The sequence below is a fragment of the Battus philenor genome, unplaced genomic scaffold, assembly GCF_028537555.1.
Source record: "Battus philenor isolate CCGP_79_NKW_IND1 unplaced genomic scaffold, ilBatPhil1.0.hap1 SCAF_25, whole genome shotgun sequence".
Classification (NCBI taxonomy): Eukaryota; Metazoa; Arthropoda; class Insecta; order Lepidoptera; family Papilionidae; genus Battus; species Battus philenor.
The window spans coordinates 8513732-8541581 of record NW_027181688.1 but is presented as its reverse complement, the minus strand read 5'-3'; the positions used below and the strand labels follow the sequence as shown (position 1 = coordinate 8541581).

General features: G+C 35.6%; 1 protein-coding gene and 1 long non-coding RNA gene across 2 annotated transcripts in view; both read left to right on the top strand.

Annotated features, from left to right (window-relative positions):
- Positions 1–12022, top strand: part of LOC137925031 (uncharacterized) — a 58034-nt gene extending 46012 nt beyond the window's left edge. Inside the window, exon 3 of the long non-coding RNA XR_011107630.1 lies at positions 11954–12022. This is a non-coding gene — a long non-coding RNA (uncharacterized lncRNA). The remainder of the gene's footprint in view (positions 1–11953) is intronic.
- A 161-nt stretch (positions 12023–12183) lies between these two features.
- On the top strand, positions 12184–26199 carry LOC137924868 (tyrosine-protein kinase-like otk). The gene is made up of 16 exons (XM_068768250.1): positions 12184–12211; positions 12851–12966; positions 13456–13606; positions 14257–14400; positions 16376–16421; positions 17311–17441; positions 18216–18359; positions 18728–18856; positions 19061–19168; positions 19656–19792; positions 19993–20121; positions 20297–20490; positions 21952–22063; positions 23343–23438; positions 24292–24417; positions 25827–26199. The coding sequence occupies exons 1-16, from the start codon at positions 12184–12186 to the stop codon at positions 25959–25961; spliced, it is 1926 nt and encodes a 641-aa protein (XP_068624351.1). The 3' UTR covers positions 25962–26199.
- Positions 26200–27850: the final 1651 nt, after the last annotated feature.

Here is a 27850-nt window from a genome sequence, read left to right as displayed (position 1 = left end):
AATAAGAAATTTATGGCGGAGATTTATGTTTTATTTTGTCCAGTTCCTTTATCTTAGCATCATTTAGTTGGTGACTTATATTTAAGATACACGTTGTCTTAAGCCCACTCTTTTACTTGTTACTTATTAGTATTAATGAAAATTTTTAACGTTAAAAAAAACCTAACTTACGTCGTCGTTCCTAGCCGCATATTTAAGTAATACATTTTTCCATATTCCAACTTATTTATTCAGCGCAGCCCTAAAATTAATTACCAGGGCTGTCACTACAGCGGCCGACAGACGCGACCGGAGACCGTTATTGTCTACGTGCTCGGAATTGAAGCTGAGACCGCGTCGAGGCACGGGAGATGTATTATTATTGATACAGAATTATAATAACACCATCTCTTACTTACTTTATTAACATGAATGAGGACTTTCGCAGTTGAACAAAGGTACCCGACAGAATTTTTTAAACGTAAATGTACAAGCAGGCGATGAAAAAAAGCCATTCTATTAAAAAGAAATTGATAATTCTGAAGTATATCAATTTTTTTTTCTATTAGAATGCGACGCGTCAGTATTTTGTGGCCAGTACAGTCTGTCCAAACAGTTATTACAGTATACAGGGTGATTGCTTATAGGTGTAAAAACTTCAAAGGGGAGATTATATAGCTTAGTTGTCAGTAAAAAGCTTTAAAGCTTTTACACCTTCATCATCCTCAACACAATGTAATCACTCTGAAATATGTCACATTAATTTATTTTTTCTATTGGGATGCGACTGGCCAGTCCAGTACCGGCTGTACAAAGTCTGCAGAGACATATAGTAAAAATAATTAACTTTAAAATGCAGTTTTACAAATTTTGAAAAAGATTTTTTTACTATATTATCATTGCGTTATTTCATATTTTTGAAACCATTGAATTTTGGGTACAGTGTTCTAAATGTCAAGGCTTAAAGGTTTTTAACCCGTAACCAATGTTTTTGTAAAATGATTGAATGCATATTAATCATACGTAAGATATTGAACCCGGTGCTGACGTAGACTGTGTTCCACTGTACGGTGTCAGTTCGCTTCATTGTTTACTTAATGTCATTACGTTCTATAATAGACTGTTCAGTTCCAGACATTACTATAAGGTTATTAACGGCTCGACAATAGTGTACTGCGCTTTTGTTTTCAGCTGTTCTTGCCTATTCACGCCGCTATTTGATTATGAGTCCAAATTAAACGCCTTTTCATTGGAGCAGACAAAAATCACAGCGGATGTCCTTTTTGTTCAATTGTTACATTTAATCAGTTGCTTTTGCAACCAGATTTTTTGATCTAGAGTCCATCTATCTCACATATTTGCTTATAACATTTCCAGCATTAAGACAGAATACTTAGTAATTAACATTTTTCATGCACTTTAGTTTATTTAGAGACATTAATTACATAATATAATTGTTAAGATTATAAATTGATGTAAATAATAGTGGTTCAGGCTTTCTGTTCACGTACACTAAGCTTCGTCGATTTTATTTGACCTACCTTACACTACTGCCCAATTTGATAAAGTGTACATGTATAAATAAGTATGGTGAAACTTTATTAAAAGATGTAGTTGTGGAGTTTCTTCTGCTTATTCTCCAATTATACCACCTTGCAAAGCAGAGTCAAAAATAATATTATACAAAAATATAAATTGACGACCAAAGTCTTTTAAAAGTTCCAATCTTGGATAAATCAATTTTATATTTTATCTTTTTTAAATGACTTTTGCTGATTTCGCAGTTTAGAGGGGTAGAGCGGAGAGGGCACTTTCTCTAAACCCCTTTTATGACAACGGAGCTCGAAGGCTTCATACATCGATTTCACCGGATTAGGACGCTCCACGGTATGACTAAGAACAAGGGCTCTCTTAAGGGGACCTCGGCTTGGGCTGTCGCTCGTCGATAATAACCTTATAGCATTTCGAATCAAGGGCAACCGGAAGACCAAACCTCTTGTTTCTATTACCTGAGTAACATTACTAACACTACGGAAAGCGTTGGAGGCATAGTCGGCTCTTTTTGTTTGTCTATGGATCTCCTCGGTACTATTATGCTAAGACAAAAAGAAATAAACCATAATATTTGGTGATTTTCAGTGTCTGGTCTCCAGATTCAAATTGTCACTGACATCAAAACATCATTCTGCAAGGTTATCCCCTCAGGACAAGGGATCGTGGGTGAACGTGTCAGTTTCCGTTACATTTTTTCCAGATTTTTTCTGAAGTTTTTATGGAGCTTTTTTTTTCTTAATTCGAATTTGTATCGCTAGTGTTTTTTTTTAATATTTTTTTTCGCTTAAACTAAACGCAGACAGTTGGGAGAGGGTTTCCGCTATTTGATACGGATCTTTCTTTTCCCAGCTGCGAGGCACGATAGCGTTTTATAATTTTTTACAATTTTTCTTACACAATTTTCTCTTATGGGTGAGCTAAATTTTTTTTATAATATTAGTTTTTATGGAGCTGGATATGGTAGTGTTGCACACTTGTATAACTTGGTATATTAACTGTAAATAGGTGACAGAATTATAATATTAAACTATTATATTAATAATTGGATTGGATCACCTATAGATGTACATTTTTTAATATGGGAATTATGATTTAATATCCTTGTTAAGAATCGAAGTAGAACTCTAGTTACTGATTTAGCTCAGGTTTGAATGCAAATGAACCACAGTACCTATTTCACAATAGTTGTTCAAATTACCGTCCTCAGGATGTATTATTTGACCACTCCCGAATTTGTGTTAAGTTCTACCCTCGACTGCAATTGTTAGTGACGATAAAAAAAATTAAAAACTGCTGATAAGCAACCTTATTGCTATAAACTTATGGTCCAAACAAATACACGGTACGCTTTCATTAAATATTTTTACGACTACCCTCAAAACGAAAGCACCTAACGTATCCATAAAACGCAACGTTTAAGGGCCCAAGTTCCATCAAGCTGCGACTTTACGACTCGTGGGGGGGTGAGTTATGGGGAATGGCGTTACGGATAGGGGGGTAAGTTTTAATTGTCACGAAGTGCTATCTTATTTAGATTTTATGTTTTGTTCCTTATTTCTTTAGATACCTCTGTTAAATTAAGAAATTCTTTGTATATTATCATTATATACTCCGTTTATTTCCGAAATTCCGTCTAGGCAAAGATCTCGTATTTTAATTTGTATGTTCTAATTTTATAATTATAATTTATCTACGTAATTTTTCGCATAGTGACATTAAATATCTTTTTATGAATTATTGGTTTATTTCCCCGACTTCTCTGTCCTGGGTTTACACATGTCTTATAAGTCAGTTTCGGCATCGGTAATTTAAAATGTAATTTAATAAAAAATGTACCAATCACAAGAATCGAATTAGAATAAAAGACAAAAAAAGTACTGATTATTAGAATGAGTGTGTGTGAGTATAGTGTGTGTAAGTATGGGTGACGTAGAGATACGATATCACTTCATATTAATTAGTTTTTTATTAAAAGTTATATAATGTATTATTTGAATTTTTAATGCAATTGGTTTTATTCAAAAATGTTTACGGTAAGGCAAATACTCTTCTCGGAAAGAGGGTGCCAGTTGATCACCAAACCGCCCTATTGTGGATATGATGACGTCATGCGTTTGACTAATTTTAAGTCTTATGTACTATATAACTTAGTTTTATTATATTATATTCATTTTGTTGTGCTTCACAGCCGATTCGTATAGGTACACACCAATTGAGAGGTAAATATTATCAATTCAAATTATATTATGACGGTAGACTTAAAAAAAAAACTGAAAGACTGTATGACAGTAATTTATTTATTTGACTCTCATTGCTGCCCAATTTGTACAGTGTTTATGATGAGTGTGGGTGGAGTATGTGTTTGATTAAATTTTATTTAAAATAGTTACATAAAGTATACATTTTACCACATTTATATATAGGAGAAAAGATTTTTAATAATTTAAAGTCGTTTGGTCACAAAATTATGTTTCTTATAATCACGAAATTGTAAATATTAAAATTCGCACGATCATATATTGTTTCAGGTATCTTTACATGTGATCCTTATATTACATGAGTATTATTTGCAATTGATAACTCATTGAAAACTATTGTGTACAGTGGCTTAATTACCGCGCTCATGCCACTGTATCAAGTTAATTAAAAAAAAAACATGATAATAACATAACGCGGTTACAATTTGTTTACAAGCACTTCGTTGTTTGATACTCGATGACTTTTTACTTATTAACACGGTTATTATCATTTATATATTTTTATTACATGTAAAGACTCGATTGAGCGTTGATTTTAATACAATGTTACTTTATATTCTTAGAAATGATATAATAGTACCGCTGACTTTTTATCGCTTGTTCTTATTCTGAGGCATTTATTATCTATTCACGGTAGATTCTCTCGCACTCCTGAAACATCTGGTTTTCAATTCGTAAATGCAGGCGCGATCTAAGCAGACATGTTGGAAGGCGAAATGTGGTGAACTGTACCTGGTCAGCTCCGGATAGTCCATAGCGATTTTGATGTGAAAATCGATTGGTGAAACCGGATATAAGGTCGAAAGACTAATCAAACCATCTTGTAGCTAAAAAAAGGTTCAAACTATTTTGAAACTATAAATGTATAATATCTCCAGCTTACTGGAACGATAAAGCCGTAAACCTGAAGAATATGCCAAGCAGAACTAGCGCTGTGGGTTCACGTCAATAAAAAGTGTAATCATATTGAGTATAATATGTAATTCTATGTCAAAAAAAGTATGTTCTGAATTTGGTTGTCGTACAGTCGCGTAATGATGTATAAAACGATTTATAACAAATTAAAATAATGTTATAACACACGCGCCGAGGGTCCTGTTGAAGTCCAAAAGCAAACTTAAAAAAATAAAAAATAAACATTTGAATAAAAAAATAGCGAAGTCTTATAGTTGAATTTATTTATGGTTTTCTAAAGAAATAGTGCTTTCGCACTTTAATACATAAATTAAAATGACAAATATATGAGTCAAGATATGGATATTACGTTTGACTATAAAGGAAATCACAGCACTCTATCGGGATTGCAGTGTCGTACTATCACGACGAAATGGTTCCTTCTAATCTAATACAACTGGTGTACCTTGTGTAGTCCAAGCTTTTGAATTTTAAAGGAATTGTCCTGGTACGTAAATATAACATTGTTTTCATTTATAGCACGATACAATTATACAACTATCATGTATGTCAAAGAAAACTTACTATAACAATAATTAATTAAATTTATAACCTTATATTTAATATGAGTGTAGTTTATTTCAAATTTTTTACTGAACATTCGGCAACAATATTAATTTGCTACGCAAGTTTATCGGCAAGTTGAAGTGGCGGAGGGCAGGCCGCATAGCGTGTTAATAAGATGGTCGTTGGGACCTTAGGGTCCTGGAGTTGGGGCCACGAACAGACAAGTGTAAGATGTCCACCCAAATCAGTGGACAGATAACTTTGTTAACCTTATCGGAAGACTCCTAGATGCGGGCCGCTTTCAACAAGCCCTATGTGGAATCTATTGTCTAACTGTGGACGTCTTACGTCTAAAATGATGATAAGATGAATAGTAATGAGTGATGAGAAGTATTAGCTTTATATGAAAATCATTTAGCACGAAAAGATAACCCAGAATGAGTGAGTGAGACGAATACCTGTAGCTGCATGTGTGAGTGAGACGCAGAAATACAGCTATTTGTGCATTACTTAAAATATTACTTTGTTAATTTATCTATAGATACCTCATTGCAACGGCTTTTTAAGTTCTTGGCCGTAAATACCTAACAAAAATATATTATATGTTAAATAAATAAAGAAAACACTTGTCGAATATACAATTCTTGGATACGAGTAATCTCAAAAGGAACAAAGAATTTTACAGCGTTTTTAAGTGTACTCTAAGCCAAACAATACATAAAGGCAATCAGTAAAAGGTTGTAGGTAAGTACAAAATGAAAGGCTACCTTTTGTTGTATTGGACAATTCATAATGCCCCTTATCCCACATTAACCGTAAAGGTGTTATTGTCCGGTAATTCTAATTTAATTTGTGGCAATCATAACTTTGCTGCAAACGTAGCGACATGGTAACATTTTCAAAGAGAATTTCGCTGGGGGCGCGAGTCATAAAATTTTACGAGCGGTTGCCATGGCAACGCCGCCATTATGCGATATAGTTCACAAATCCGCCGCGAGGGGCGCTGGGGTGTTTAATTCCTTTTTATTGCTTAAATAAGTAATCGATCTCGGCCAGTGTTGTGTGAGTTCATATATTTTTTGTTCAGTTGATTTATTTTCATTTTATGGGCGGCAGTAAAAACATTTATTTCAAAATTTACCCCATTAAAATATTATAAAGTAATATTTTAGTCACAAAGCGATAAAGATCCTATTTACTTGTATATACAGGTAGCTATAAAAGCATTAAAGGGGTTAGTGGATAGCTCATTTGCTCACAATGTTACACCACATCCAAAAATCAATGGTTTCAGAATAGCATTTTCAGATTTCTAATTACTACATAAATTTAAATGTTTCAATTTTACTAATCAATCCCTGCAGACCTTCTGACAGTAAGGTTTGGCCTGCCGTATTCCAGAAAAAAACAGTAAGATTAGATAACGTATTTCAGAATGGTCACTTTATACAAGTTGATTAGAAATAGGTGAAAAAGCGTTGAAGCTTTTGCTGACAATGGCGAGCTATACATTTACCCCTTTTGAACTTTCACGCCTATAACCAATCATACTATATACAAGATATTATATTAAACAAATATGTGTCACTAGTTGGTAAAATCGATTATATTCGATGGCACTGTAATATAGATGTCGTTTTTAACTCCAGCCCGGATTTCAATAACTACAAGGGCCGTAAAAGTTGATATCATAGAAAATCACCACACTTTCAAACTTAGCGCTGTCTTCCGGTTCTGGTGTTGTGGTTAAGCGAAGGGTTATCTTAGGCTTACTTGTTTAGAGGGCCGTGGCCTCTTTCTGTGAGACCGTCATGCTCCAGAAGGAGGCGGCTGAACGGGATCGGCAGAGGACAGATCCCGCTCGGAGACGACGCCGTCAGCGCAGCAACGCGCCTCGCGACGGCCCTCCGGTGAATGGTGCTCCCTACCATAAACAGAGCCTTCGGAGACGCGGGAGTTTAGGGTGGGGGCCCTAAACTCCCACTAGCTTCGGCGACTCTGAGGCGGACGATGGTTCGACGTGGTCTCGAACCATCGTGATAGCACCACGAGGGTTTTGGGGGTAGCGTGCGTATACACGCATACTCCGGGACGGGCTATCGAAAAATAGCACGGCGCGAAGGAATACCGCGTGGCGATCCCTGACCGGGAGATACCGCGGTCCCCCGTGTAGCGCAGAGGGCGACTACCGAGGGAAGGGGTTAGTGGGTAGGAATCCCATATACCCCTGTCCTCCCTCCAGAGGCAGGGCATCTTGAACACCGGAAGATTTCCCCCACCGAAACAAAAAAAAGGCTTACTAATTTAACTTTAATAACGCTTTAACAAATTACGATGCGATTCATGATTAGATTCTCTCGTTGTTGTAACCGTAGCCAACTTAGATCAGATCTGCTGAACTGACTTGCCTCGAGACACTCGGTGTTATATCGTCGGTAAGGTATAACGATAAGGTTTTATTTGGCGTAATGATGTATAAGATTTCAGAAACAAAAAATGTAGGCTGTCAACATTATTATTTAAATTAATAATTTATTAACTTTATGCATACGAACTAAAAGCAATCAATTTATTCATTTTAGCTGTATGGTGGTCCACTTTTGAATACAGGCTTACCATATAGATTTTTAATATAACCCGACGTCTTCTGATCTTAACAAGATAGGTGGACGTTCTACGCTAGGCTGTTCGTGGTCTCCACTCCAGTCTTAAGGTCCTAACGGCCTTCTGTTCACCCCGCTTTGCGGTGTACCCACCGCCACTTCAATTTGTCAGGACATTGGTCTATAGAAGATTACTACGACCTTCGATTTTGTAATTAAAGCAAATAAGCATTGTCATCAAATGTTAGGTAAAAATTTAAAATACACTTGACTAATAATAAATGTAACAATATATACATAAATCACAATTTAAAGTTCTACATTGTGCTTGCTGGTCCGCGGTAATATATAGAACAGGGATAAGCAACACGCGGCCCGCGGTCGCTTGCTGCTCCTTAACATGTTTATGCGGCTATCCAGGTATTTGGACAATAAATTTATTTTATTGTCTTTTCTCATCAATACATTTTTGTTAAATTAATTAAATTAAAATGGCGGTATATTAAATCAAGACAATTTGTGGTGAGTTACTCACACAGCGATTTGTTCGAACATGCAATACGAACGCGACGAGTCTGCGCATTTTTTTTCTATTAAATTTGTAAAGTAAAACTTTACTTTTATTAATTTTAAATTTTTTTTTTAGCTGATTAATAATTACTTTATGGGCATTCCGCCAAAACCATTCTATGATTTAAATCGGTCCGTTTAGTAAAAAGTTTGCTCACACCTGATTTAGAAGTATATCAATTTACTAGACATATTGTATATATGCAAGAATAAAGCTTGGAACCACCTAGATGACGGTAAACTGTATGCATACGTGATAATGTTTTATACTACATTCAGTTTATTTAGGACATCAGTGGTATAATTCACACCGATAATCAAAATGACACGTTGTGTTTGCTTTTATACACTATCTACCCGCCGCTGACGATGTGTTGTAAATATTCCTGGATAGGATATATCATGGGTCGATTAAAAGTCAATATAAACATGTCTATTAAGATGATTATACATGGCGATTGGCTATAGGAATAGAAGCTTCAAAGGAGTAGTATAGCAGCACATTAGTCAGCAAAAAATTAAGTTTTTACACCTATTTTCAATCAACCTGTAAACAATGATCACTTTGTAATGTTACAGTAATTTATGTTTTCTTTTGTAATGCAACATACCGTACATAGGCTACAGGGGCAGACTGCAAACAATAATTAATTTGAATGCGTAATATTTGAATTTTGGACACGTATTTTCTTCTTATTTTATCATTACGTTATTTATAGTGTCTTAAACCTTTTATTTTTGGAGTGTACTATTCATGAATTGACAGCAAATGATATATAAATCTTTTTAAAGCTTGTATACCTATAACCAATCATCCCGTATAGAAGATTTTAGCCGCTTGGCAAGCTATGAAGTACATTAAAAACAATTTTAGAATAATTCGTGCGTTGGGACGCGCATAGGCTGTTACTCCGTCGATGTGTTTACGCCTCATTTGTTACCGTCTCTAACGCCGGTTAAAAACTACAAAACGCGGCGACGGGCAAACGTAAACTCACGGGTACGTTTATGACGCCGACGGCAACATCAAACGGGGAAGCCGATCTTCTGGCCGATGCCCCGAGTAGGGTGACTGTGTTGTTTTAATTGAAAGGATATTCCTTACTCTTTTATTATTCTTGTAAAATTTTTGTTGGTTGCAAAATGACATGTACATTAGCATGACTAATTTGACCATTGTTTAACATATTTGAAACATTATGCGTCAAATTGAGATTTGTATTAAGTTTAAAATCTTTGTTATATCATGATTAAAATATAAATTATCCTAAATACAACTCATCTTAAATACAATTATTAAGATAGACGCTATTATAGCGGAATGTTTAGCCCCAGGTGAACCGATAACATAATTAAAATCAAATGAAGTAGCTGAATAGGGCCACCGCAAAATGGGTCATCGTGGCGATCTTTGTCTATCGGCTGATAATAGCATATCTAAGAAACTAATAAGTATAGAATCAATGATAAAATTGATATATGAAATTATTTTTGTTTTGTTTTCTAATACATGGTTTGTGAGTGTATTAAATTATTGGACTTTTGCTTGTTTTATCATTTATTTGCTCGCTTACTTGTTATAACGCTTAATTGTACCATTTTAATTCATCTCCTGCTGAGAAATAACTAAATAAATAACCATACATAACATACTTCAATTCTTATCATCATTCAATTTCTATCTGAAAGTTTCAGGACAAGAAGAATATGTATACAAGAGTATAGGTTATAAATATAGTCACAAAATTTCGTGTTAAAGCTGCTGTAAAATCGCCAAACGCGTGGTAGCCGCACTTATACTAAATATATCGCATACATCCCGGCCTGTTACCCATCACTCCTTATTGGAGCCGCGTGGCGGGCGGCGGGCGGTGAGTGGCGAGTGGCGACCGCTCGTCACTTATCACTTAACCTCACGAGCACAGACGGACGGACAAATATTTGTTTGACTGTGGCATTGATTCCACGCAATAGCGGCCTGCACGCGGGTCGTACGTACGTAAATATAACAACAGGATGGACTTATTTACAACTCGGTACAACGGTATCACTCCGCTGTTAATCTGTCCTACAATTACAATATAATAATTGGGTAAAGAGAGAAAATACTAAACCTCTTTCTAAAGTCAAAGAATATAGATACAAGCGTACAAAAAAGTGGAACATTTTTACGTTGCTATATCATTTAAATACATAAATAGTTAATGAAGAATATAATAATCACATTTAGTTTTTAATGTTTGCCGACGTGACTATGCACAATCGGTAACACAAAGTACATTTTTGCACCATCCCCCTTTCTGTACAGGACGAGTAGAAGTCCTTTTACTATAACCCTTACTGTAGTAGTACGGAGGCGTACCAAGTGTTTCGATTCAACGTTTCTGATCAGCATAGAGTACGTAACGATCTGCCGGCTTCATTATTTCCCGAGAATTATAACTCAAGTCGCTTCAGGATCTAAGAGAATACGTAACTATTGAGTTTGCATGCTTCATCTTTGACCTAATCGAGTTGCTGGGCAAACGCAGATAAGTAATCGTTAAAAAAATGACACAAAGTTGTCTCTCAAAGCTCCGGAACGTTTGAAGAAAATCTAATGTTAGATACAGGCATTCCTGGCTTCCCTTAAGATATTAATCGAATATAGGACGATACTATCGTAAAGTTTTATAAGAGATAGAGTAACCACGGGAATTATGTTAGTTTTCATTATTTAAAAACACCCAAAAAGCCTCTTCCCTTTCATATATTTTCAATATATATTGTTATGAAATGGGTATCGACAGCCTAAGCCGCGGTCACCTCAGAAAAGCCCTGTCACTGCATGATGCGCCTTACAAACCTTGGCGTTTTTCCAATTCGGAGGAATAATTAATGTAACGGTCCGAACTGAAGCTCCTGAACGAAGAACGTAGTTATTGTAAAGAGGTCAAGACTAAAGAGTCTTCAATTGTCTGCCAACTCACATTCGATGAAGCTGTTCATTGAATTTGTTCATTTATATATATTACTATCCAAATAGTATCATATATAATAATTATTATTGAACCTCTTAAGAACAATGCCAGAAAAACCCAATTTTGATTGAAATTAGAATCAGATTGAGATAACTTATAATGACATTCTTCGACTTAAACCTACAAGGGTTTCAAACTCGCCATAACGCGGCGTGGGTAGGTATTAGATAGAGCGAAGACATGGCCAAAGTCGCGAGATGTCGTCGAATGCGGACGGCGCAAAACCGGTCATAGGTGATCTATGGGAGGATTCTTGTCTACCAGTGAGCGTCTATCGCTTTAAGTAATGATGACACTGTACATTTTTACAGGCGTGCTTTATTGTTAAAATTGCAACATATGGTACGCTTATAATTTTTGACAAGAAAATTGTCGATACAAAGGAACATCACTACGTTCGAAATACTGGCCGATTACTGAATGAATAAGCTATGAATTCACCCCTTTAAAACTTTTTTTATGTATATCTAAATATTGACGATGTTAATTTTTTAATTATTATTTTTAGACGCGGCCCATCATTCTATGCATAGGAGTCGGTCTCATAAGTCAAACAGAAAACATCGGGCTGCAAATGGTAAAATATGTTTGTTATTTTTTTCAATTTAGTTCATCAAACTCCTTAGATCTGGGCTGTTAGCTAAAAGACGGCCAAGTTTGAGATTTGTAGATGTCGTAATTGTTTACGACTTATAATCGTAACATAGGCTCGTATTGAGAAATTTTCTATTTTTAGCGATGGCGCTAATATTTCTACGGCGATCGGGTTTGTCCGGCAGAAACTGTGTGAAACATAACCATATACTAAGGTCCCATAGATGCTGAAATTGAAAAACTAATTTTAACTTTATTATTCATTATTTTCGTCATCTCGAAGCGGCCGACATGGAACTTTATAACCCGAATATCTGGCCTACCCAATGCTCTCGACAGGACTACAATTCGATTTCGTAGAGAGGATTTTACGAAAAACTAGACCCACAGGCGAGTTACGTTGGTAGAATGGTATCGTTGCACTAAAAAGAAAATAATATTTCTCAATGTAAAGGTACCACGTAAGTTCATGTGATATGACGTACCTCCGGGATTGTGGAATGTTGAAAATGAATGGAACTCGTGGCTACACCGCTATTCTTGTTCTTGTTTATCAATTGGATTCAAAATTGAGCCCGCCAAATGGACCTTTATTAAATAAGACTTAAAAGTAAAAAAAATTGTCACCATTTCCAGTAATCGAATAAGAAAGGCTTATCTACGTTATGACATATGCAAGTGTAAAAAAAGTTAATAAAAATGCATTCCGATAATTTTTTTAAAATAGATCGCGCTAAATTGAATCATATATACGATTTTTTGTTGTGAAAGACGATTATTTCCAAACAACTAAACTTTTTTTCATCAACAGATGGCGCGCTCCGTTTCGAACCTGAGCCGTATAATAGGAAGCTGGAATTGAATAACTCTGGAAAGGTGCATTGCAAGGTCGCTGGTGGAGTATCACCAACAGTACAATGGTTTTTGGTTAGTAATATTTGTAACAATATTTATCAATGTAAATATATATAATTATAGTTCTTTAATAATTCCAATATTACGAATTCAAGTCTAAGAATTAGAGGATCTATGGAAAAATTCATCATCATCATTTTAGCCGTAGGAGGTTCACAGCTGGACTTAGGCGCCCTCTATAGATTTTTTCATAAGATCGGTTGGAGGCGACCTACATCCAGCGTGTTCTGAACCATAACAAGGTTGTATGTCCTCCTTGTGGGTGACGTATAGGGTCTAGCAGTTGAAATCCTACGGCTGCAATGATGATGATGATAAGTTACGCTAATTATGGCCACGATCGAACTCGTAACCCGTTATCGTAAATAAGTACTAAATACAAGACGACAATACTGCTGTTCACCACTATTAACTTTAGTATAGCTTACGTTTCGATGCTGGTGTACAAGGCAACATAACTTAATATAACCGATTATTGATAGTTTTTTTTACATGTTCTAGAACGAACAGGATCCTCTCCCCGAGGGAGTGACTTCCCAAAACGGCACTCTAATGGTGACAGAGGCGGCACGCCGCCACTCCGGACAATATACGTGTCGTGCAACGGACGGTGACCACTCTATCACCGCTAAAATCACTTTGGACGTTGTTGGTAAATAATCGCAAGTTTTCTTTACGTGGTTCAACTTCCCTACAGGTTATGCAATATTTTTATTTAAAAAATTATATCACTACTTTCCTTAACCTCTATAATGCTTTTATGTTTGTTTTTTTATTATAAAATATCTTACTTCTGCATAAAACTAGAAACGAGATTACATAGAAGTAATTGCCCTTTCGTATTCTAATAGAAAATATGAGTAAATGTAATATTACAGAAGTCATTTTATTTATTGATTAAATTTCAAGTCAAATAAGTATTTTAATTCAGTGATGAATAAATGCTGATCAATGTGACTTTTAAATGGTGATATAATTTGTTAAATTTCTAACGCGCGAAGTTATAACTGTTGTCCAAAGCCAATTTCAAATCATCATATTTCATGAGAATTTTTTTATGTTTATGCGTAATTTTATATATTTTTCCATAAGAACTTTCTACAAAGTTGGAAAACTTATTTTTAAAAATAAATGAAGTTGGCAAAGTCGTTTTCAAGTTACGACTTGACCAATGGAAACATTGATTCATTATACATTGCTCTCAAATTAGATCAATGTAATGTTTATACACTACTATTTCATTGTCATATTTAATATACTTTGTAAGATGGTTATCAAACTAACATGAGTATCTATTCCTAGTGTCGCCACGGGTCATCGAGCCGGAGTCCGGGCAGCAGAAACATGTGTCAGTAGGGCAGACGGTGCGGTTGGACTGCACGGCATCAGGAGATCCTCCGCCGACAATCCATTGGGATCGTAATCTGACCGTGCTCAATAGACAGCGTAAGTAATTATTATAAAAGAGAAATTTAATTATATTATTATTCATACGATGAGCTTACCACAGGTCTTATAAGGCGGCTCAAACTCACCCAGAAATGAGATCCGCAAGAGAATCAAAGTCATCGATTTAGTTTGAAGAATTGCTCGTCTAAGCATATGCAAATTGGCGACAGAGCCGGTTGATGCGGTGTTAGTCGGACCCTCACTAAGTAGACCGACGTCGAGTCGTCGCGGTCAGCGTGCAGCAGTCATTGTCATCTTTGGTGATCATGATTATCTACAATAGAATCAGTTGCAGTGACCACATGTGTACCTCATGAGAAGAATGACGAAGAACTCAATCTTTTAGAAACTAGAATCAGATTGAACTTATCTATAATCTAATTTTTCATTTTATAGCTCCAAACTCCAAACGTACACAATAAACTCAGACGGTTTCTTTTGGGTCACTTTTAAGATATCCCTAACAAAGTGGAAGCGAAATTCCTTTCTTATACTTATTATCGTTTACAGGTTTCTGTTACATAAGCATCTTAATATTATTACAAGATAATTTAGAGATATAACATGACATCAAAATGTATTTTTTCATAAAAAATTGATCTTAGAAAAGTTACTGTGTTTATGAATGTTTGTCTGTGTTTGTCACCCATAATGGGGTTGCGTGGGTAGCCGGCTTTGGAAGCTACCATTACGAGAAAGAGTTGTATTGCAAACGCTTCTGTTGTAAGGCTATAAGGAAATTATCTTCTGCCCTATGTTTGGTAGCACTAAGGAACAGATTCTCAACGATAAGAAGGGCTTTTACTTATGACTGATCGCACCCTTTACCTCTGAATCCTTTATAACTCTGTTCTCCAAGGTGACTAAAATAATTTATAAGGAAGATGCTCTCTATTTTCTAGCATACCATTCTTGGAATGAAAGTAATTATCTCCTTCAAGCCAAAGTGTAAGATTTATCAAGCTCCATCTTGTAGTATGACGACCATTTCTTAGTGTCAATGTCGATCGTCAAGATTTTTAGTTAACATAATTCGTCCTTGCCTAAAACTTAAAATTATTTAACATCCGATTTGAGACTAAGTCATTTATATTTATTGGAATCTGGCGTTACCTCGCGGAAGTCCATTCTAAGTAAGAAAAGGACCAATATTAAGCCACACACAACCGCCACCATCAAATTACTCAACACGTGTTTCACCCCTCTACTATCTCTCTCCGTCACTGTGTGATTCGCATTGTTTGCCGCATACGCATTTGTCGGCGGGCTGGTGGGCGGTGCAATTCATTGTACGACTACCACTGCATGTGCGGAAGTGGCTAAATATTGATCCTTTTCTTACTAAGTCATTTGAATGTTTTTGAATTCATTTCATGACTGTCATCAAACACTGATCACTTTAAAATTGAAGGATAATAAATCATTACATTCTTATATACAGGGTGCAACATTGGTGGATCAAACTTGGTTATACAGTAATTACTAACTAAGATTACGTGGTACAGAAGACTTATTATTTAATTAGTAATATAAATTTCTCTAAATGGGTCAAATATTAAAAAAAACACAAATTCTCAGATCAGCTGAACCGTTCAAAATTGCTGAACATATTTAGGGACGAAATGGATAGGTTTTTAGGTCCCATACCCACGTGACACGTTTGATCCACCAGTCCTATTAAATCATGTATAAATAAACTAAAATAAAGACAATAATAAATCTAAATACATGGGCTGTTGAGACAAACAATGTGATGTGGGTGTTGTTATTCACATTTAAGAGTACCACAACAATATATCTCAATATCAATTAGAGCAAAACTAATTGCAAAGTATTTTGTATTATGAAAATATATTTTGCATTCCTTTTGTTTTGAGTGAACAGTACGACTTACTATCAAGTGAACACTTTGATGAATTACAAACAAAACACAGTATTCAAAATATAAATACAGAGTGTACTTTTGTTTCAGAACTCGATGTTGACGAGGAGGGAGGAGCCAATGCCACATTTTCAAGGTACTTACTATTTGTATAAATAATACTTTTAAATTATTGATATATTAAATTTAAAATATCTATTAATTTATCTCCAAATGTTTAAGATCGATACGTTAAACCAACCGAGATGTTCAGAATATTCTTAACCTATCTTTTACTCTGGGATATATTCGATTGGTACTGGACCATGTTAGCCGTTCTGACTTTTACAGCTTCTTCGGACTCAGGGTTCGCGGATTTCGAATCTAAAAAATTAAAAATAATCTACGTCAGATGCATAGCCTGACGTATTGTATTGACTTATTGTTATCTACTCGGTTTTTGGAGAAAGTTGTGAGCCTTTTATCCGAAGATGTTTTAGCTCAATCGATATAGGAGCTGGGAGATGATCGGTTTGCTTCGCCGGTGAGTGCAGCAATACGTCGCACACGGACACAAGGGCGGCGCGTTTTAAAACTGATTCGATTGTCGTTCGCGCGCTGAGACTTCTGCGGTCGAGATAAGCATATGACGTTGTCGATACATTCGTGTCGACAAGTGTTTTTTATTCTACTGTATATTTTGTTGTTTATTTCATTAAAAAGTCTGGTGTGGCAAAACGCTGTTATCATCGTCATCATCTTGGTAGCCGCTGGAAGTTCAGTTAGTACCTCATAGATTTTCAATAAGACATTTTTGGCGGCCCTCATCTAGCGTCTTCTGTCGACCTTACGAAGGCTGTCTCTACACTGCCCTTGCCGGTCCGAAGTCTCCACTCCAAAACCTTAAGGCTCCAAAAGGCACCGTGTGCTATATAGCCCGGGAACTCTTCTTCTTAATTGATTGATTCGCTGGTCTATATAAAGCAGTAGACGTCCTAAAGTTAAAAGGTCGATGATGATCTTTAACGTTTTTGCTTGGTTTTCAGGTTGCTTCTCTTAAAGAACGGCTCCTTATTGATCCGCGAGGCAATAGAACAAGACTCGGATAGGTACGGCTGTACTGCGGGCAGTGCGGCCGGTCTGGATCGGAATGAGCTGGTCTTAATTGTACACCCAGGTATGAAAACACGTATTTCTACTCATACTTGTATAAAAATAACTAAATGTATTTTTTACATAGTTCATCATTTGCACATACGTACGATTATTGTGATACCGAAAGTGCTGTACCGCGCCTTACGATAGAGGGGCGAGGTAGGGGCTGGAGAGGATTGACGGACCAGAGCGGCCGTCATCCCCCTGCCTCGCCGCGCATACTGCAATTCGCTGATTTTAGGTGCTACGACCTTCAAAACATGCAAACACCGAACCGTCCTGAAATCGAGACACATACTCGAGTTTCCAGACGACGCGACAATAATAAGACAAGCAACGTACACTACATCGTCATCGTCGCCGTTCTATAATCAACCGGTTTCGTGATAAACGAGGCCGGATTGTATGTCACAGGGGACGCAAATTCCAAAACTATATTAGATAAAAGCTTTGCTGGAATTTCCTTCGCCACTTTAGCATGTCAGTGATAGGAGGAGCAATAGCAACCGACCAAGTTGAGGTACAACCTCTTGAGGCGGTTTGTATCGGATTGCTAGGCGATAGGCCGAGGTCCCTTCGGTGGCCTTCAATAGTAGTCACTCCATGGAGCGTGAGCCGTAGCGATCTAAGAGCTCGGCAGCCTTCCAAGTCTCTTGAGTTTCGCTATCGTAAAGGCTCTCTCTCAGGCAGTAGTGACAGTACCATAGAAGTCACTTTTGGTGGGACATACCCTCTCCCGTCGAGTTTGCTTTGCTCTTTATAGTCGCCTAATAGAAACCTAATCTTTTGTCATTAGAAGGCGAGCTACCACCATCAGAATCCACAGGTGTGGCTGGTAAGGCGGTGCTGGTGTCGATATCCGTAGCCGGTGCTTACATGCTGCTGGTTCTGGCTCTCATGGTGTACTGCAGGCGCAGGAGATTGAAGAGGAGGCAAAGGGGTACGTAACTGTGTAATTTATCGTTCAAGATGTCTTAAGATCACATAGCGTGCAGGATAGATGGCTGAAAAGTCATAAACGTTTTTAGAGTGGAGTTTTATTTTTGTGTTTGCTTGCAATCTTTTGCTCAGTTTTTACTAAAAAAATATGTTTGATATTTTATTGTAAAATTGTAATTTTTTCTTATATTCGATTTTGTTGCACGACAGACATTTACAAAAGAAGAACGGAAAAATCTGTAAATCTTTCAGAAAACAGCTTTTTTTTAAAATAATTGTTTGTAGTATTAGTTTATCTCATCATTTAATAAAAGTATAATTTGCTTCGTGCATAAAGGGTAAAAATACAATTTGGTTATTTTATTAAAGGAGAGAAATTGGAGTTAGAGATGCAAGAAGGGCGGGAGAAACTGGTCGAAGAGGGAGAGGAAGAAAAGAAGACGCAGAATGGCGGTGCTGTGCAAAATGGCAGACTATTGCCATTAGACAGAGATAGTGGCAAGTTTTATTTTCCATTATTTGTAAAAGGTTTTAAGGCGTTGTATCTAATAGAATTTGCTTTGATAAAATAGATGGATACATAGGGAAAGAGAGATAGAGAGAAACGCATATGCTTAAAAAGTTTAGCTGCTTTTACGAAGATAGATGTAATATTTCACGAATATTACAGTTAACTAAATAATTATGATTAACTACTTCCAGGTGCAGACAATTCAGAAGTGTCCGGTATATCCAGGGCGTCGAAGAAGTCTGGACAGTACGAGCACCTCACAATCCCGCGTACACTGCTCACCGAACAGATCACCTTAGGTGACATTTTATTTACATTCTTACCTGTCTTGTATTGTTTCTGAAGATGTTAATGCTTTTAGCCCTGAGGCTTTTACAGCTTCATCGGTATTGATTTCACGGAGCGGAAGGGTCTGTGAACTAGATTCTACGTGTCTTGTAATATAACAGTTGTGGGGCAAATTGACCTTTAAGAGTATAAGAGAAGGTCGCCAAAGGAACAGAAGTCACCGAGGTAGTTTGAAGAATTGCTCGTTTTAAGTGGCAGTAAGCGGGGCATCTATTTCATGCAACCGATGGCCATTAGAGCATCTTCACTAGGTGGGCCAACGATACAGTTAAGCTCTCAAGTCGCTGGGTGCGGACAGTATAAGACCGTCGTGGCGAAATATAGAGGAAGGCATATGACTTGCAGTGAACGTCTATCGTCTGATATGAAGATAGCGTAAAAAAAAGTGAAACGCTGAAGTCTGAACTATATTTTTATTATACAAGATTTCTATTGCAGGTCGCGGAGAATTTGGCGACGTCCTGATGGCAAAGATTGACATGACCCAGGTCAGGAAGCTGCGCAGTAAAGATGAAGCAGAAACTGAAGCGCAGATAAAACCGGTTTTAGTGAAAGTTCTCACCACTAAAGACGAGGTTAGAGTTATTTATTTCTTTATACAAGTAATTATTACTGTGGTACATATAGCAAATCCTCGGTACGCAAAACAATACTTATATAAAATAAAGACTATATGATATTAAAAAAAAATAGTATAATTTGGTTTAAAATAGTTTAAGATGAATATTCCTACTTGGTATTACGGTCTATATAAAGTTGTATGTTAATTTTCCAGGTGCAGCTCGCCGAGTTCCGACGACAGCTTGATCTGTTCAGCCGCGTGCGTCATGAGAACGTAGCGCGACTCATTGGCCTCTGCAACGAGGCCGACCCTCACTACATGCTCCTCGAGCACACCGACTGGGTAAGTGTCCCATCACCTGGATAACCCCAGGTAGACCACACAGTCGCTGAACAAGCCAGAAAGAGAGCTCTGCTCGAGGTATCTACGAAATCAAGTTAGGAAAGAGGAAATCCGTAGATAAATAAAAGGATCTGATACAGCCAAACTTGTTTATAAGACTACACTTCATAAACAGGGTGACCTGAAGAGTTTCTTGATCGCAACGCGGTCCGAGGAAGAGGATGCGGAGTATTCTGCACGCGTGGGTCCGGCATATGTGCCGCGCAGCGAGCGCCGTGCTGAACAACTGCAGCCCCAACACCGTGCCCTCCTGGCCACACACCTCGCGGCTGCAGCAGCTCGCCTCGCCGCCAAGCGCGCTACGCACAGGTAAATAACTATTCTAAATTTATATCTTAAGAATCATTGGGACCAAAAGGTTCTGGAGTGGCCACAGCCAGGTACACTCGGAGCGGGTAGGCCCCGCACTAGTTGGAACGAGGACCTAATAGAGAGACAAAGTCGCGAGAAGTCGCTGTACTGCATACAGCGACTTCTCGCAGCGCAAAATCGTCTGAATTAAGGACCATTTACAGCTTTAATTCCCAAAGTGGTCCAGTCTCTTTTTTTCTATTTTGTAATAATCAAAGTTCTTCAAAGCGTGCCAATGGAGCCCGATTTCATAATTTATTATGACAATTTTATAATCACTATTAAATTAAACTACTTTATAATTATATCTTTCACATATAACTGAATGCGAGAGGGTGCCAAATACAACCTGAGTCCAAAATTACTTCCAAGTTTTTTACTGTGATCACTTAATACTGAAAGCAATAAGTGTTGATACAACTGTAAAATGTTACACACTATTTTGTCATACAAGGTCCGGTGTACATTTGAATAATAAGTGAAGTTGTTGTTTCACCAGTTGTTTGGATTTAAGCGGATCTATTTTTAGCACTGTTTGTTGGCTTTGATATTAGTTTAATATTTACCTAATATCAATATTATTATTCAGTGTTTTTTGTCAAAATTTAAACATTTAATTATGGGTAAGTGGCCTATGAAAGACCTGCGCTCCACGTTGATTAAGTCTGCTTGCACACATACACAAAAACAAGACTTAAAACACTTGCTTGTGTAAGAACATAAAAGCAATCACGCGCACTAACAAACACACAAAAACACATTTTGAGTATATATTTTTTGTTTTTGTGTCTACTTTCTTAAGTTAGTTTACTGTGAGTATTGTGATTAATAAGTATGTCATTATTATATTTTATAAAAACATCTTGACGTAAATGTTGCAAAGTAGTGTTTGTCAATTGTTATTTCCTGATTTTGTTTTGCTTTGGGTCAAAAGATTCATAGTATACTTGACATCTGTCTATATTTTTAAGACAAATAATGCCGTGTCTCTTTAGATTTAAGATACACTTTGGTTTGTACCATTATTTGAATATTGACTTATAATTATTCTTAGACTACACAAATATAAAATCAAATAAAATCTACATATTAGTAGCTCATAGTGTTTATTTTATTTGTGCAGTGGTATCATAAGTCGCGGGTTCGATTACCGGGATGCAATCCTGTATAATTCACACTTTGTGCATAAATTACATAGGTTTGCCACTGCTTATTAAAATAAGTTTTAAGAGATCGCCAACGAGCTTGATAAGCGTGGCGATTCTTTGAAGGAGGTTTATGCCTTTCAGTGGGCGTTTATGGGTTGAAACGATGAATAACTATTTAAATTATATAATATATATATATATATATATATATATATATATATATATATATATATATATATATTAAATAATAATTTAAGCATATGTTTTCCAGGGACATTGCAGCTCGTAACTGCGTGATAACTTCTCAGCTGCACCTCAAGCTGTCCTTCCCTGCTCTCACCCGCGGCCCACACTCCCACGAGTACTTCAAGCTACATGACCAGGTATATTTTATATATTTATTTATGTTATTGTCATATAGAATCATTTACAGTGATCACTTATGTCATAATACGAAGGTTAAATACATCTACCACAATTATAATTCCCTCCTCTATACTGTCTTAATGAAACTTAACAATTGAAACTTGTCTTAAAGAACGAAAGCCATAGATGCTGTCAAATATGCACTAAAGGTAAAGTGCAAGTTAGCAGGTCACATATAAAGAGCAAAAAACGATAGGCGGTCACATATTACAATGAACTGGATTCTTTTTTACAATCAAATGTTGGCCTGATGACGTCATAAAAGTTGCGTAAATGTCAACGTCTGGTAGAGAACTTTGGAATAAGATGGAAGAGGCTTATGACGTGTCAAGCGACCCTTATACTAATAATGAAAAATTAATGTAAATATGTGGAAATTACAACTAACCCTTTTATAAACATCAAATACCTAACCACTGTATTTGTTATAAAATGCAAGATATAGTTTAATAAATTTAAAATTATTTTATTAATATGTAAAACAATAAGCTTACATTCTGAAATCTTTATAAACTTTAAAATAAATTTAACTACGTGCGGTTACTACGTAATGGTACAAATCGATTTGGAATATATAAAGACACTAACACTTGTTTTTGTATGCTATTCAAAATAAAGATAATCTTAGGTAGTCATATACATAGATATTTAAAAATTCATAGACCAACGTACAACGAAAGTAAATCCTTGCAAATTTAAGATAAAAAGTTATCTCTATCAATGTAATCTAAGAGAATCAAACAAATTTGCTGTAACCGCTATTAGATTCTAGAATGTGCCTCATTTCTCCAGACCATCCGGCAAGCGCAGTCTTAACTAGATACATTGTCTCCCTTGGCGTTAAGGTCCTCAAAAAATGAAGATGGACGCCTGTTCCAACTGTTTCTCTCGGAAATCTAAAGATGATATACATGTAGTATGTAGTATACTAAAGGTTAATAGGTATATTGCTTGTGAAACCTGTGGCCGTTGGGGTCGAAAGATTCTGGAGTGGCGACCAAGAGTAAGCCTCCCTCTAGGTGGGGGCATATGCCCTTGAAAAAAAGAATGTTTAATAGATATTTATAAAAAAAATGTGAAATAAAAATATATAAATATATCGTTTAAAAGCAATAGCGTTTAGCAACACAACCGCCTTTTATACTTAATATTTTTGCCTATAACTTGTGATTTCTTTTTATATCCTGTACTGTAAGGAGTAAGTAATTATAAATATATTCTTTCGATGATTTCAAGGTTATCCCGCTAAGATGGCTGCCGTCGGAGGCTGTGTTGGAAGGAGAATACTCCACAAAGTCAGACGTATACATGTTCGCTGCTTCAGTTTGGGAGGTAAGTCGATTTGATATATTTAATTTTAAAATTTATAAATGATTGCTCATGGAAAAATTTATTATGCTCCTACTTATGGTTTATTTTGTTTCTGTTAATCTGTTTGGCTGATTAAATGTATTACTTAAAAAGTGTCTCCGCTAACAATAACAAATATCCAACTTTGTATATGTGCTGAATGCAATTTTATAAAGTATCATGTTGTACAGTTTTGCTCGTTTAGAGTAGGTTTGAGATGAAACACTTCATCATCATAATTTCAGCCATAGGACGTCCACAGCTGGGTACAGTTCTTGCCTATAGGTCTGGGTGGAAGCGGTGTGCAACCAGAGTCTTCGTCCTTGACAATGTCTTGTAGGTGAATGTCATACTTGCCGGTCCCGTAGTCTCTACTTAAGATCTTTAAGGCTCCAGTAGCGAACTATTCTGCATATGGTTTGACCACTGGTACTTCAACTTGCAAATCTGTTGGACTATAGTCGGTTACCCTCTTAATGGCTTCATGGCTTGTTGAGCGACTTTGAGCTTGCTAAAGGGAGACCACGTTTCAGCACTGTAAATCATCACTGAAAACATATTGGTCGTAGACCTTCGTCTTTAGGTACTAAAACATATTACACAAAATGATTTTTCGTAGGTTGAACACTATACAAGGAAATAGGTAAAAGGTAAAATTCACGAAATTATCAGTGGCGGTAGTTATTATATTAGTTATTTCTGGTTAAAAAGAGATGTTTTAGAAAAAATGGAGAAAGATATGCCACTTTAACAATTTACATTGGACCTTTGTTCAGTGGTCTGCTCAATATATTTTGTCTCTGATATCTTTTTGTGTAATACACTTTTTTTTCAGATCTACACTAAAGCCGAGCTGCCATTCGCTAAATTGAACGACAACTCTGTCCTGGAGAGACTGAAGACTGGAAAGCAGGAGTGGGTCACCCCGTCCACCATGCCCGAGAGACTTGCAGCTTTACTTGTGAGTTACTAAGTGTATACAAATAAATATGAATTATGACTGCGAATATATTTACGTATTTATTTTATTCATATATACATAACGGAAGTAGCTATATATTAGTCCCTTTCTTAGTTAGGATGGACTTCCGCAAGATAACGCTTAAATCTATTAGATATTTGACATCTGATAATCTAATACAGGGGTAATCAACCAGCAGCTCACGACCCACATGCGGCACTTTGAAGGATTATTCGTGGCTCTCGATAAATTTACTCGAGTTCATCGTTTCCATTTTTGTGGTATTATGTTTAAAAAAAATTACCCTGAATTTCAAACGTCGATCAGTATTAACAAACTGGCTTCAAAAAAATTCACTAAATTTTATAGAATTTTCAAAAAAGTGAAATAATGTGTTATTTTTTAATATTTATAATAATATAATAGATTAGATAGAAAGAAATTCATTGTTTTTGCCTGAAATTCAAGACTATGATAAAATGTTTAGGGTCATCTGACTTAGGTCAAATATGCGTGCGTGGTTTTATTGTTTTAATCTCATCTAAGTTTTGGTCTTAATTAGCGAAGAAAATAAGTGGAATATTTTTGCAATCGTCTCTTGATCCTAATATTTGATCACTGAGGAAATGTTATAATGTGAGAAATAGGTAGAAGTTGCTTTGTGCTAGGTCTGAATTATATGGTGACCATGAGGTCTCATGAAATTACCGTTAAGTGTTCATACATCATCCACAATTAGCCGCCAGATTAGCATTTTCGACTTTATAAAAGAAAAACTGTAAATTACCAAATATTCACAATATTAACTTCCATTTTTTACATCTTGTTACTCGCAACTGAATGAACTAGATAAAAAACAGCAAAAGATTTTTTTAGTGTAAAATGTCTCCGTAAAAGGAGTATAAATTTGGAATTGTTTGATCAATAATTTATGAAATATCAATGACTATAATAATAGATTTCTATATCTCCAACCCAATACTTTGAATATTTCGTTTATTTATATTTTCGTATTTAAGTATGACTTAAAAATGTAACTGTCGTGATATACCATAAAACTCACATACTATTTAGTAGCCTACATCCGCTTCTCCCCAACAGTTTTATTGCACATAGTAAACTGTTATCTTTGCTAATAATATTATTTGAAATATCTATAGGGCCCATAACACAAATTAATTCTTACCATGGGCATACAAGGTTATTTTTTATTATCTGTCACAGTTACATAAATTTAATTATAATTCTTGTTAAATAAATTAATTACTATATATAGGTATCGACTTTTTTGAGTTACTAATGAATAAATTAACAAAAGTAGATTTTAAACAAGTCTACAAAGAGAAGTAAGATCAAAGAGTGTAAAGGCGCTTCTGTATTTACTTTCTGAATTATTTGAATTTCTACAGAAACGCTGCTGGAGTCATTCGCCAACAGACCGCCCACAGTTTACGGAGATCTGTGAAGAAGTGACCAACATCCTGCAAGAGATAACCGCAGAGAACGCCTCCCAGCACTCACAGACCGCTGAAGTGGAAGAATAGTCTGAACCATACTAAAGGTTGTGTTGAATCTCAACTCCCTCTCTTTTTTTTCTCCTACTTGAAATAAAAGACTTATCGGAAAGTCACAAATGAAGACTTACAAACATTATTTTCAATTGTAAATAACAGGTTTGATAAAATTTTCAATTGACATGTTTATAATATTTCACTTAAATATTCAAGAAGGAAGAATTTTTTAGAATTTTTGTAATATATTTGGATGCTATTTATTTTTTATTCTATATTTTAAAACTTTATGCTTTTTGGCTTATACATTTTTAATGTTTTTGACAGTTTTATTATTATTAAAATGTAAACGTCAGATGTCAAAAAATGGCGGGACATTAACTTTTAAAAGTTTGACTATTAAGATGAACAGTGACCGACATTTTGCAAAAATAACATTTTTATTAATAAGTTGATAAATAATATTTATTTGAAAGTTTTGCCCTCTATAAGTATTAGGGCGCCATTTTGAATCCATATATTGGTTTCTTTTTTTTTTCGTAACCTCAAAGACAAATATTAGACTTTTTTACTGTAAATACCTGACTCAAGTTCGTAACCGTTTATAATTATGTAGTCAAGCGTATTAGAACAAACAGCACTTAGTAAATTTAGTCATTTTGAAGCATTTACAAAGTTTTTACTGTAATTAGTGTAACATTGTATTACTACATCGAATCAATATAGTTAGGTTAGATATCATTTTCCACGTAAAACGGTTCAATGTAATGGCATTTTGTTAAAATAGCTAGTTTATTATACAATATTCCCCGGACAAAGTTTTATAGTGCTTTTTCAATCGTACATTTGTAAGTGAAAGGGGCTGATGATTATAATAAGCATCAACAATTGTCGACAAAAATCTAAAGATGCGTTCAAATTGAAATTTTCAAAAGATACGCAAGTGCCTGTTTTTATGGTTTCATGCATTAATAATAACATTTCAAGTCGTTGTTTATTTGTGATCTATGACATCATGTTTTTGTTCTGTAATGATCACATGTTTCATTTATGAGTTAAAAAAAATTAAGTCCAAAAAATTTTGTCCAATGTAAAAAGAAACAATGTATGAGAAAATGCTTGCAAATTTTGCTCTCGTATAAACGCATCTTTATCTCGTTAACAATCACCAAAATGATAACTTGCGAATTTTTAATATAACACCTGCCATTTGGTTTGTAAAAGAGTGACACTTACTACAAAGGGTATATAGGTTGATAGAACGTTGTCTTTATCGCAGTGTTCTTCGCTGCTTGGTATTGCGATAGATAAAATCGAACCTTACCAAAAATAACATTCTTGGTTAAGGCGTGCCAAATCAATTGCCGTCAGACTCTCCGGCGAATATTGTGCAGTAAAATCATTAGATAAATATGTCTAATTAATACGTACCATCTTGTATCTAAGTATGTTTGTGGAGGTAAACGAACGCTATGAAAGTTGAAATAATGTCGAAAGTCAAATAGTCTTTAGAATTTAGGTAATAGCATTATTTTATAGTATAGTGATTAGTATGTAAAACTAATTTAATTAGTAAATAAGCAACAATCGAAAGCTAAACGATACTGCCATTGTGTAAATAGAAAATTTTAGCGTTTAAGACTGATATAGCCATCTTAGATGTAAGGATTAGATTAGAATTTTCGTCCGGTTTGTACGCAACTGCACGTCCCGATACAATCGAAATTTTATTAAATAATCTAGTGTAATTGTTTAATAGGTTAGTGATGTACCGAATATCGATAATAGTGTTGTGCCAGTTATCGATTATTTTATTCTATATGGCACTAAATTTATATTGACGTTCGATAATGTCACATTGGTCGTTTCACAACCTCTTGTGGTTCTGGGTTTTGCGATAAAAAAGCTTTTTTTCTATAGCA

What these genes read in the sequence shown, in the direction of transcription:
- LOC137924868 (XM_068768250.1), top strand. Translation starts at nt 12,184, where the DNA reads ATGGCGCTAATATTTCTACGGCGATCGG. An exon ending in TCCTCGAGCACACCGACTGG is followed by an intron (nt 20,122 to 20,296) that starts GTAAGTGTCCCA and finishes CTTCATAAACAG; the next exon opens with GGTGACCTGAAGAGTTTCTT. An exon ending in GCCAAGCGCGCTACGCACAG is followed by an intron (nt 20,491 to 21,951) that starts GTAAATAACTAT and finishes TATGTTTTCCAG; the next exon opens with GGACATTGCAGCTCGTAACT.